The 13,088-nt window shown below is 40.0% G+C and overlaps 1 protein-coding gene across 1 annotated transcript; it reads left to right on the forward strand.

Moving 5' to 3' along the window:
* The first annotated feature begins 611 nt into the window (after positions 1–611).
* On the forward strand, positions 612–11,024 carry khnyn (KH and NYN domain containing). The gene is made up of 9 exons (XM_069672336.1): positions 612–821; positions 1,795–2,050; positions 3,723–3,857; positions 5,240–6,999; positions 7,140–7,270; positions 7,590–7,686; positions 8,441–8,548; positions 8,717–8,818; positions 8,923–11,024. Exons 2-9 carry the CDS (start codon positions 1,832–1,834, stop codon positions 9,275–9,277), a joined length of 2,907 nt encoding a protein of 968 aa, XP_069528437.1. The 5' UTR covers positions 612–821; positions 1,795–1,831; the 3' UTR covers positions 9,278–11,024.
* Positions 11,025–13,088: the final 2,064 nt, after the last annotated feature.

Consider the following 13,088-nt stretch of genomic DNA (forward strand, 5'->3'; position numbering starts at 1 on the left):
CTCTTACAAACACAGGATGTAGTTGGGGGGGGTAACGTTTCTCTTCCTGTTTTTGCCACAGACAAACTACTTGTATACACTGTTGTAAACAGACAAAGGTGTATTTGTTTTTATTTGGACCAGGAGATATAGAGGCAGGAATGTGTTAGAAAGTGAAAAAGTGAAAAAGCCGCCCTAGTCTCAGCTGTAAAGTCAACCAGGGGTTAACAAAAAAAGGAAAGAGAGAAAAACCCCGCTTCTGACGTCAGTGGAAATCCCCTTTACGTCCTGTTTGACTCCAAGCGCAAACAACATTTATGAAATATATATTTTTAAACGTAGTCCACTTTAAAACGTTTTTGACACCATTATTAGGTGTAATAATAATGTGTGTTTTAAAAAATCCACAATAAAAGTAAGACTGTAGGGAGGGACATTTCACATGGTGAAATAGTCCGCAGACACATTTTGAGCGCATAAAGTGTTCCCGGTATAGTTTTAGCTGGCCAGAAAAATGCACCGTGAGTCAACGATAAACTGTGTTTTTCGTTTAGTTTCGGTTTTGTCTTCGGGGTTTCCACCACCGGCGATATGATGTCTGGCACCAGCAAACACTTCCTCATCCGCCTAGCTTTCTCGCAACAGCAAAGTCGTCTGTCACAGCCAGATTTTAACCTTTCGTGAGGCGATTATTTTTGCGACATTACCACATGTGTTGTTGAACTTTGGACCGATTGATTGTTATTGTTTTATTGCGGAAGACTTGAAGAGAGCTGTGTTGCCTCTCTGCAAGCAGGGCTGCTGGAAACGAAACTTTGAAGGCGCTAAGCGATCCACCTCACGTAAGAAAACGACACAGAAACACGATACTTTCACACTTTAACTGATTTTTAAAGGTCTATGGCTCTGGGTGGTTTGTTTCCTGCTCTTTCGTTGTTAAAAATATCCGTCCGATAAATCTAGTTACAGAAAAATAAATGTTGCGTAATCCTGGCAAATTAACAGGCCAAAGGGTGAAATAATTTCTACACGTTCTGGCGTCGTGTTTTTTACAACAGCAAGGAAACGTTGTTAAACAAAGGCTAATAGCTTTTGGAAATGTTTGTAGGGGAGACAGGGGGCAGTTGTAACACTTTTTATATTTCTCTCAGTTACTCAGAGGATTCATGGACTAGACCAAACAAATGAACATATATTAAAGTCACATCTGTCTTTTACATACCCATACCATTTAAAGATGATTATTGCAACTGACCCCAACACTAAGGAAGGTTGCAATGTATTAATAATACCTTAACATTTTCTTTTTGTCTCAATAGGCACATTATTCTAAAAATATTCAAGATTCTACAACTTTATTACACTATGATTTAGTTGATGGCTACATTTCAGGAGGAAATACTCAATGTTTGTTTTACTTCACAATATTCATTCGATAAACTCGCTGCCATACGCCTGCAAAATAAGTCTAAAAATGCACCGTCATAGTTAAAAATCTGTGGTTTGTTGTTTGCCTGGATATTGGTAGCAGTTGCACTGTCAGTCATAACTCTTCCTGGAGTCAACGTAGGCCTATACAAACCCTTAAAATGTCTAAGTGTTTATAGTTAAAGTAGGGAAATGTACACAAAAGTATAGTTCCTGCTATAAATACTGTTTGTACAGGAAATGCAGGCTAAATTTACTGTACCTGTCATGGCTGTCAACAACAGTTATTACACCTCCCACACATTCTTTTGCTTAGCACGTCAGACATCAGCTTGCTTCACAGTAGTGGGAAAGTCGAAAGTATTATTTGTTGTTTTTTCTCCGCAGTATGTTCAACTCCTCGACACCAGTTTAAGAACAAGGGATGGATGATGAGAGAAGCGATGGCGGAGGAGAAGCTGAAGTGGAGGATGAGTTCACATGTGCAGGGATTCTCCGGGGATCTCTTGCCTCCCAGCACGGCACCGTGGAGAGGATATTCGGGGTGACGTTTGGGATCGGGGTGGAGGATTCGTCACATGACAACAACGGGCAGATATGGCTGAAACTACAAGGGCGGAGCGACAATGTGATGGCTGCTAAAGTAAGGCGGGATGTTTTTTAGTATGTGATTATTTTGGGCAACGTGGACACATACTGAAGAAACATTTTTAACTTTAATAACAACTGAAGCATACAATCACCTCATTAGTTCTGATTGTGAACCAGACGCCTTACCAGTAAAGTTAGTATGTCATAACCGCAAGTGTTAGTCTACAATGCACTTTGATAATAGGTCAGTGTTCCTGGGAAATTACTCATCGAAGGGTTTTTAATTGTATGTTGAATGTTGAAATATGGGGCCAACCTGCTGACTCATGACAGAGTGACTGACTGATAAGACACAGTGAATTGTCTCATAAAAGCAAGTACATGACATAAAACTGAACTGGAATTACACTTATTTTTGTTTGGGCGTTCCGCTTGTGCAACAGCTCTGAGCACCGTTTCTCCTCCGATAATGACGGAACAATAACATTTGTCATCACATGACTGTCAAGAACACGTTGGGATTTAAATGGAAACCACACGCAGAGCGGTTTAGGCAGATCAGCCTTATAGATAATGTTCAGCTGCACCCCGTACACATACAAATATTTTACTGAAATTATATGATGAACTTTTCCCCCAAGATGGACACAACATTTTAGATTTGTTTCTACTTCTGCTCCTGTAACAGGTGTGATGTTGCGTTGTGTCGTTTTAAAAGTATCTCAGACTAGGATTCCCAGTTTGGTTGTTTATTCTGGTGATGGATAAATAAGGCAATCACTGCATACATGCTAATGTTTGTGGAGCAAATATAGTGAATATGCAAGTACAGGTACACTATATACAGTTAAGACACAATTTTCATCATTTTGGCTCTGCACACCACCACAATGGACTTGAAATGAAACAATCAAGATGTGTTTTAAGTGCAGACTTTCAGCTTTGACAAAACTGCACATCTAAATCCAATTGAGCTTGCATTTCACTTGCTGGAGACAAGTTGAAGCATCACCAGGGCTGAAACCCAGCGTCTGGTGATGTCTATGGGTTCCAGACTTCAGGCTGTCATTGACTGCAAAGGAAATTACTTTTGGCCCCTTTAAAAAGGGGGTGCCACATATAATATCTGTTGTAATTCCTAAACTTTTCACCTGATGTGGATGTAAATACCCTCAAATAAATATATATATATATTTATATTAAAGGCTGAATTTACTTTTGACTCTTATTGGGGAACCTACAATAAACCAGTGTTCTTTCCAGCAAAAAGTTAACAAGGGAGCAAGCAATATAGCTATTCCTTGCCAATAAGAGGTTTGTATATAATAAGAAGGACTTTGAAATCAAATCTAATGTCACAGGAAGAAAGTGCAGAGCATCTTAGATTAGACTAATGTGCTCCCTCCTCTTGGTCATGATTTGAAGCCAAGCTGCAGAGTTTTGATCGAGCTGAAGTCTCTCGTTGCTTTTTTTAGCATCTTCTTGATCTTGAATCTTGATCTAAAAATGGTCGTACTGTTGCTACGTTTCTAAAGTGGAAAAATGATGCTGAATCAAAAATAACACAAGACTTGTCACCTGAGATTTAATCCAGGGAGCGTTTTTCTCTCTGTTTTAGGGCTAAAAGTAGGATTTCTGTCCTCATTTAACCTCAAGAAATGATTGCTCAGAAATGTATTTATTACCTGTATAATGTAACAATACAAATAATTTCTGTCTTGCAGTTATTTGTGAAAGGAGTTGTGAACCAGGAGGAGCAGCAGGAGGTTTCCTATCCCGGTGTCCTTCACTGTGTCTTCTGCGGGGCCAGAGGGTTGTTCATGGACTGCCTGATCAGAAGCACATCAGCACATATAGTCGTGAGTGTTGCATTCTGGGTCTCTGTTTTGGCTCCATTTACGCAATTTAGATTAGTAAAGGAAAAGGTCACAAATCAGATAATATGTTTCAAGGGAAATTCAAAGTCAGATTTTTTCTGTAGTTACCCACAATTCTGGAGGAGAGCCATAAAAACATATTGTTACATTTTGGCCAGTTGGCGCCACAAAACGTAGGCAAAAAATCTATTTGCAGCTTGTTGTTCCAATTTTACATTGTACGTACAGAAAATTATAATTTTATTACTTTGATATTGAAGAAAACTTTAAATTCTGATTCTCTGGGAAGTTCTTGAGTTGTAAGCAGCGTCTACATTCATTAGCAAATTGCTCTTAAAGGGTTAAAAAGTGAAACCAAGACAGTGAACTGTGAATTTCCAACCAAGCTAAGATATTCTTTTCTGACATCATCCTTCCCACGGCATCTCCATTACTGCTTATACAGAACTCTGATGCGTTAGGTCATTTATTGTCCAACCCCCCACAAGCACAAGCAACTTGGCACTTCATACTTACTGTACTATTTTTGACTGATGATGCATTATTGAGATGGAGCAATATTTAAAAAAAAAAAATTACATTATTGGTCAATACGGCTATTGTGTCATCAGCAAAGAAATGTGTAACACCTCTTATGAAGTAACAATGGCATGTTTATGGAACACTGGCTTGTTATCATAGGAATTTTTAACATATTATTTTAAGTGATTATTTGTTAGAAAGCAAAATCACAACTCGGGGAAATTTTCTGTCTTGACACATTCATAGGAATACCAATGTAACTAGTTAAGGGTTTTTCAGCTTTATTTTTAACTGATCAGCATATTACAAGCAACATGCTTCCTGAACTCTAGGTATCATACCACTAAACAAAGTCATTTTAAAGGTGGTTCAGTCTGTACTCATACTTTCAAGGCAATGTTCAGACAGACTTAATATCTGCATGAAAAATCTCAGCCCCCTTATTTGCTTTAATTAGGCCAGTTTGTCAGAGTTGGTTCAACTTATGCTGCTACGCTACGTTTGCCAATCAAATAGCTACAGGCAAGTGCACATTCCCAATAGAAAACCTTTTAACATTAACAAGGTATTTATACTCTTGACTGAGATTCTTGTTTATGTAGAGCACTTTGAGTTATCTGATTTTGAATAGCCCTGCTGTGGTTAGGAACCTGATAAGCCTTAAAAACATGGATCTGTTACCTAACTTCTTGGGTTGTATTTTATGTCTCATGGGTCACATGGTACATGGGTACCAACGCAGCTGCTTGCATTGGGATCCAGAACTCTTTTGGTTGGCTCTTTTTTTTTTGTTGTTATTTAGAGGAGTTTAATGTCATTCCATTTTCCTCACCCCAAACAAGGTTGGGTCTCCAGGATTCCTTCTTATATCAGGTCTTGCAGAGCCGGTGGTGCGAGCCTACTCCCTTATTATGAATCTGGTCGAGAGGTATGAGTACACACAGTCAAGACATCCTGAGACTGGGGACAGAGGCTCAGGCGAGTCTCTGGATTCCCGCCGAGCCTTTAAAACTCTTGTGGAGAAATGGGAGGACAGGCACATCTTGGATCTTCTGGTCCTACCAGGGTCAGTGAAGGAAATCCTGCTGGATTTGATGAAAGACTCTGGGCTTGGATTCAACCCGAATCAGGCAGTGATGGTTGGATATGCAGGGGCAAGATCACGTGGGGATTTGGATGGTAAATGGGACAGCACTTCTGATCGGTGGGTTGAAGGTATAACCGCAGGTTCGAAGAAAGACTCTGCAGCCACGGATTCTTTCTTTAAGTCTGAAGGCTCCCGAGGGAGGGCAGAGGGTGCTGAGGAGAGACTTGTGCATTCTCCTCAGGAGGTGGGAGAAGAGGAGCAGTTGGAGCAAGTGGCAACCTTAGAAAACAAGGTGAAAGAGGGACGAGGGGAGGACGAAGAAATGGAGCTGCAGTTGTCTGTAGGAAATAAGGAGTTCCGGCTTCTTTTGAAGTTCTTCACAACCATGGGGTACACAGAGGATGTTGTGAAGCGAGTCCTTGCGCGAACAGGACCTAAAGAGGCTTCACAGATTCTTGACTTGGTTCAACAGGAGCAGGATCGCAGTGACCGGGAGAAGGCAACTCAGCATGGCCAAGACATAAAAAATCAAGACAATGTTGCTCAAAATCACAGCGAGAGGAACCGTCCTTGCGAGACAGAGCACAGAGAAGAAGATGAAATGGCAGCAGGAGATGCGCTGATAAGTAGTAATGGAAATGCAAAAGAAGTTTGGGATGGAGAGGTAGTCGGAGCAACAGGAAGCACAAGACATTCTAAAGAAGAGGGTAGTGCCGAGGAAAAAGAGGATTCGGAAGATGACTTTGTCTTGGGAGTGTTGAAGAAAGCAGCAGCAAGTTGTGGGTACATGGAGCAGAATGTAGCTAAGGCCTACAACATGTTTCAGGATGGATCGACCCACCAGATGCTCCTGGAGCTGCAGAGGGAAGGCAGCAAAGGGATGGGTGAACCAAGGGAGATGGATGATGTGGTGCTGGAGAAAGAAGGACCAAAAGTTGAATCAGCTGCAGAAAAGAGAGAATTGGATGATGGAGGATGGGTAGAACTTTCAGATCTAACTGCTGCACAAACAGATTTGTTTAACTGGAGTGATAAGCCCAAGCAGCTTCCCAGCAGACAATACACCTCACAGCGGAAGCAACACCAGCCTTTGAAGTCACAAACTCCACACCAAATCATCCTGCCTGAAGTCAAAGGGCCACCCATGCCTATTTATCCTCCACTCACCAATTTCCAAACCAACAAACAACATGGCCAAACCAACTACCGACCCAATCCATCCACCTCAAAACAAAACCATCCAAACCACAATGTCTCAAACCCAAAGCCCCAATCATCTAACTCTCTAAAACGAGGGCTCCAAGCACATCAGCCCCCAATCTTCTCACACAATGACTCGTCACCAACCAGAGCAAGGGAAAGACGAGGCTTCATGGACGCTTCTTCTGTGGTGGTGACAGGGGAGCAGCGTTTCCTGGAAGGCCTGCAGACTGGCTTCAACCTTCAGCTGACTGACAATCCCGGAGACCCGAAACTGAGAACCATCATCATTGACGGGAGCAACGTGGCCATGAGGTGGGAATTTCTGTAAATAGTGGGAGGGGTTTTTATGCAATGTATTTAGGGTAATTTGTTCTTTGAAATAATAATTAATGCAAAAATGTAGTTTGATTGATTTGATTGATGAAACCCTACATGTTCCTTGTTCTGCACAGTCACGGGTTGAGTCATTTCTTCTCCTGTCGAGGAATCGCTCTTGCCGTCCAGCACTTTTGGGACCGTGGCCATCGTCAAATTAGCGTCTTCCTGCCACAGTGGAGACAAAAGAGCGACCCCAGGATCAAAGGTAACACTTGCTTAATTTTATTGTTTCAAATATTGGAATTTGAACCAATTCATCAGTTGCTTAACTATTTTCCCTACAATGTCCAATGTCAAGAAAAGTTTTCAGTATACTTCTTGGAGCCACAGTTTGTTAGACGTATAGTGTGGTTTTAAAACAACAGAGGCCTCTGTGCTTCCATGCATGTGTCCTGCTTATTTTTGATTCAGAGTCACATGTCAGGGGAAAACAAATCAGAATTGGGCGCAGATGTGAGTGTGTGGGCGTATGTTTTCCCTTTTAGTGCAGACTAAACATAGTGTTGTTTGTTCCTGCCTCTCAGAGCAACACTATCTGACCGAGCTGCAGATGCTGGGCCTGCTCTCCTACACGCCTTCCAGAGAGGTCCAGGGCAAGAGGATCGCCTCGTACGACGACAGGTAAGCGAGGACACTGTCAATCTTTTCTGTTGTCAGTGTTCAGAATAGTCTTGTATTAGTTGTCTGTTGACACTGCAGGCAGAAACAGAAGCCTTGAGATTAGAGAAGGGGCGGTACAGTAGCGTATTTTCAATCATTCTGATGGCATCATTTGTTGTGTGTAAAAATCTTTGTGGATTTCAATGAAAATTTGATTTAGTCTACCACACAGTCATTTTATACAGTATAGATAGATAGATACTTTAAGAATCCAAATATATAATGTATAGCATGTTTGAGCATGCAACAGAAAGTGGTCTGATATTGCCAATAATTGCCCTCTTCAAAATGTTTTGAATCAAAATTAAATACATATCATTTGTAATCACCACCACCCACAATCTATTTTTATTTAATGCTGCTGAGAGTTCTCCAACTTATTTTGCATTGCATTGTGGGAAAAAAGGGTGCATCAACAGTGCACCCAAACATGGATCAAAGCTAGTTTTTATACTGTCTGGTGCAGGGCTGTAAATTTGGTAAGAATCTGGAGTCTGGACCACCATACTTTGGTTGCGATTCATTTGATTGCGATGTTGTATGCAAGGTGATATTTAGCCCCCTTGATGACTTCGCTTTGGAACTTTGGAAACTATTAACTAAAAAAATCGACGCAGTGTTTTTGAGAATCAAAAGATTGTGTGGCCAAGTGTATTTTTAGGATAATTTATCGGCCGCTGAAATATTGTATTCCTCTTTCACCACGCTTCTACAGATTTATGCTGCAGCTTGCACAGAAGACAGATGGAGTGATCGTAACTAACGACAACCTGAGAGACCTTTCAGACGAGTCAACTGTGTGGAGGGACATCATCAAAAAGAGGTACATAGGGACAACACGTCACTCAAATGTTTCAGCTTCCTGTTTTCCCAACAGTTATGTTAGGTTTATGTTATATACAGAGTCGCAAAAGATTTTAAACCTTAATTTTTTTTTTTACTTACATATATTTTGCATTGACTGATGTGTTGAATCTCGTGTTTTACGCAGACTTCTTCAGTACACGTTTGTCGGGGATCATTTTATGGTGCCTGACGACCCTCTTGGCAGAGGAGGGCCTCACCTGGATGACTTCCTACGCTCAGAGCACAGGTATCACAGTAACAATCCACACACTCATGAATACTTAGAGATTTAGGCTTACAGAAAATATTTTTTTTTATGTTCTCTGAATTAAGTTATTTGTTTCTGCTTAGGACTCCTGACCCGGGAAACCACTCTTTTGCCGGAGTAGCCACCACTTTCCCTTCCTCCAAACCTCCGCGCTCCCAAACAGAGCTCTTGAACTTCCGCGACCGAACCCCGGGTGGAGCTGCGGATGCAACACGCGGAGGGAATCGGGGACGAGGGAGAGGAAGGGGACAGCCTGGAACCCATGGCTCCGGACAGGTGTTCGCGGCGGACAGGAGTGCCGAGCAAACAGCCAGCCTTAGAGAGCAGCTCTGTCAGGTTTTTCTCGGTCAGGATAACATGGTGGCGCTGGTGCTGCAGAGCCACCCAGCGGAGACGGACATCAACGTGCTGTCGGATCTGATCCTGCAGCAGGACTAGACATCTTTTAATCTCAATGTTTATATGGAAGTCAATCAGACTCTTTTTGCGCTGACTTTTGCCCCAGTTTAAGGCATATAATTTCCAACAACAAGCAACAAGTCACATTATTGGCTGATTATTGATCTACATAAGCAAGATCACAGTTTATTTATGTATTTCTGTTTCTCTCCACTATCAATCTGAAATATTTTAAGTTATTTTTTAAAATATAAATTGAAAATGTTTACCTCTCCAAGGTTAAGTTTTATAGAGCAACTATTCATACTAACTTTGCCACTAACGCTATGCGAAACAGTAAGTTTATTCTGTTAACATGTTCACACGGCGGCTGTATTCCAGGTTTGTTAATCGTATCAAGATGAGGAATCTGAAAGATCCCTCTAATTTCGCTGGTTCCTGGTTGATAAGAAACTGAAAAGATAATGGATAGCGAGAGTCCTAAGGAACGTCACGCCATATTTCAAGTGAAACAACATATGATAACCCATTTGACAAAAGCTAACCCATTCCTAGCTAATGATGTTTGCTAGCTAGCAGTAATGTTAGTTATTGGTTTAATGCTAACTTTTGCTGTCATGACTAAGCTTCCCTTAGCTAACATTTAAGTGTGTCGTTGCACCTTGACATATGTCACTTAAACAAATACTTGAGGAATACTTACCTATGTAGGATTTCTCCCTTTAATTTTCAAGTGAAGGAAAATGGGTTTTGTCCTATATGATGTACGTAGAGTTAGAGTAGATAATCCACCAGGTTTGTAGCCATGCTAGCCAAGCTAATTTTGGTCTTACAGTTGGTTGTTTGATCTAGCACATTGTTTGGGGCTAATGTATCGTGAGAACAATTGGATAGGTTGCCAATTCTTTAATTTATGAACTTATGACATTCCCATCAGCCTCAGCTGTACTTGTTGTTGAGAGCTAATTAGCAATGTTAACATAAAAGGCAAAAGTAATGTGAAGGTCGTAAATGTTATCTGCTAAAAAAATCTACATGCCAGCTCTGTCTCTGTGAGCATGTTAGCTGTTGTTAGCATTTAGCTCGAGTACAGTTTCACAGAATTGCTAGCTCGGCCTCAGAGTCTTTTTTAGTATCTTTTGACATTCCCATCGATGCTCTTCTTGGTTTTTAACAGTTTGTGGTAAACTGTGAAGCTGAAATTATTTGGTTTTTACAGCCTTGTTAATGTTGAACTTTGGTTTTACTTTAGCAATGACCATCACCTCCTCTTTTGTTGTCCTTTGAGTGACTACAGTCGAGCAAAACTATTAAATATGCCAATTTTTTATAATCTTTGAAACTGTCCTTTTAAGAACTACATATCTTTATTTTATATCTACGTTTATAGCAGGTATTGCAGGAATAAGATTGAGAGCCACATGGGTAATACTGTGTATATTTTTGGATTGGTGTTGTACGTGACAGTTTGAGTAAAATTTGTACACTAGCACCACCAGCTGTGGGGGCAGAAATTATTTTGCCATGCTAAAATAATATCAAATAATTCTTAACAATTTCTGCAAACCCAATTTTGTATTTTTAACTTATTTTTTTACCAGGTTGTTACGACTGTAGATCTTAAAAAGAGTGCCTGATGAGAGGAGACTGAACCTGTTTTTCATTCATGTGTTCATTAATAAGGGTCCTCATTCATTTGACGGCAATTTTTTACTATAGATCACAGATTTGTGTGATCTTATTTGTATTGTTTATATCTGTACATTGTAAGAGCTTGATTCTGAAATCTGCCCTTGTTTCTGTATTAAAGTATTTCTTGATTCAAAAGTGTTTCCTCTCTACTCTGTATGTCTCGTATGTCGGCTTTCTTTGTCTACATGAGTCTGAGGAGCTAAACCTGTAGTTTAGTGGTGGGAACAGTTTTATTATTTGAGGTTTTTAAGGGATACAAGCCATGTCCGCATTCATTTACAGTCGAAATCTGATTAAAAAGTGATGTTTGACATGGTTTCAGCTTAATGTCAGCGTGTTATTTAAATGTGAAACAGGTCTAGAGAACATTTTAAAACACAGAGTGAAAAGCAGTTAAACAGAAATTATATCAGCATCTTTGTGAAGATCCAGCAGTTACTGTGAATGTAGACATGTCTGTTATTGCACATTTATTCTTATTCGAGTATCTTCAGTCGATTTAGATATATTCAGCATTTGAATAAACATGCTGTTTGTGAAAAATTCCACCAGAGGTCGCACTCTACCACTACTTATTTTAAAGTGTAATGTCAAACTCCTGCTAATATAATTGGATTAATGTTAGTATTGATCATATGTGCATGTTTTAAAGTCTTTACTTTCTGTGTCTGCCCTTTCTTTAATACTTTTTTTGTCATAGTTTAATGTTCAAGCGTGGCAATAAATAGCTAATTAATTAATTTGATTACTACCAAATTATTAAGTATTATAAGTGGGTCCAAACTTAGTTTACAAGTCGAGTATAAAACTCCAAATAAGATACGGTTTTCTCCAAAATGGCTGAAACTCCAAGCGTGAGGAGGATACAGACGCAGCTGCATGAATGCAAACTGTTGAAAATGTTGTCAGGTGTGTTTGGTGTGCGCTGTCCTCTTTGCGCTTTTTCACTTCCTGTTTCTATTGTGCCCTTTTTGTTCAGTTTACAAGAGCATAAAACAAGTTATAACATAATATAACTCTGTAAATATAGGATGCTTTGTTTCGTTTTTGGACTTCACACAGCAGGATTAGGTCTCCATGTCTCTGAGAATAGATCAGCATTAAACTGGTTTGGTTGGTTTTGAACAATAGTGAAAATAGACAGCACATCTATTTTGGGAACATCCTAAACGAGTCATTCTCACAGGCAGCTCATTGGGCTTGCCCGGTTTCTAACATTTAGCATGTCTGGTGACGTCTGTGCACGGGTTTTAAAGAGAGACAGTACAGTGGGTGGCGGCTGGAGGTCTGTTGCATCCTTGTTGCACCAGTTTGCATTTGTATACTGTTCAGAAAAGGAGAACTAAAAGCAGGTGACAGTAAATGCACTTTGAAGGAAATGTAAATACCCTTATTTATAGGGCACAAATAGCAATAATCAAGCACATTTTCCCGCCGTAAGTGTGATTTGCATAACCAAAATAGGTCGAATTTATCAAAGAACCTCTGTGTTGCACAATACCTGGGTTAGACGTATCTCTGGACACGCAGAAAAATAATTTAAAAGTTTACATTCCATAAGCATTACTACAACACCTGACTATCACAGACCATGCAAGGCCTTGCCCAATGCAGCTTCACCATATTGCCCCCATCTGGCACTAAAACCTTCAGCTGCACCGTCTTCACGACAGCGCGTGTTTGCCAATGTTGTAAAATTTCATGTTTGGCAATATAGGGGAATATTACTACACTCATAAACATGTTTGATCTGAAAAACAAATAGGATGGAGAGGCACACAGAGGAGATGTAAATAAAGATAGTGTGTCCTCAGTTTGTTGAGCTATTTATACAGCATATTATGGTTAAGCAAAGAGTGCAAATTATTTCATATGTTGTATCTTTTACTGTCATAAAGCAAGACATGTTCCCCATTGGTCATCTGTTTGTCTTTAATTTTCATATGCTGTAATGCAAAGAATTTTTCTGACTTTAAATCTTAACATTAAGTTATTTTCTTTACATGCGTTGTCCTTTATTTAGATTATTTATATCAGTTAATAGTGTTTTAGGTTTCATGTAGCTAAAGCTAAGGACAATCCAAAACAGCAATAACAAACTACTTAGAACAAGTTAGCGATTTACAGTCAGCTAACCAACGTTAACAGGGAAGGCACA

Source organism: Semicossyphus pulcher, unplaced genomic scaffold, assembly GCF_022749685.1.
Source record: "Semicossyphus pulcher isolate SPU_LCO1_2020_fin unplaced genomic scaffold, fSemPul1.0.p SCAF_21, whole genome shotgun sequence".
NCBI classification, from domain to species: Eukaryota; Metazoa; Chordata; class Actinopteri; order Labriformes; family Labridae; genus Semicossyphus; species Semicossyphus pulcher.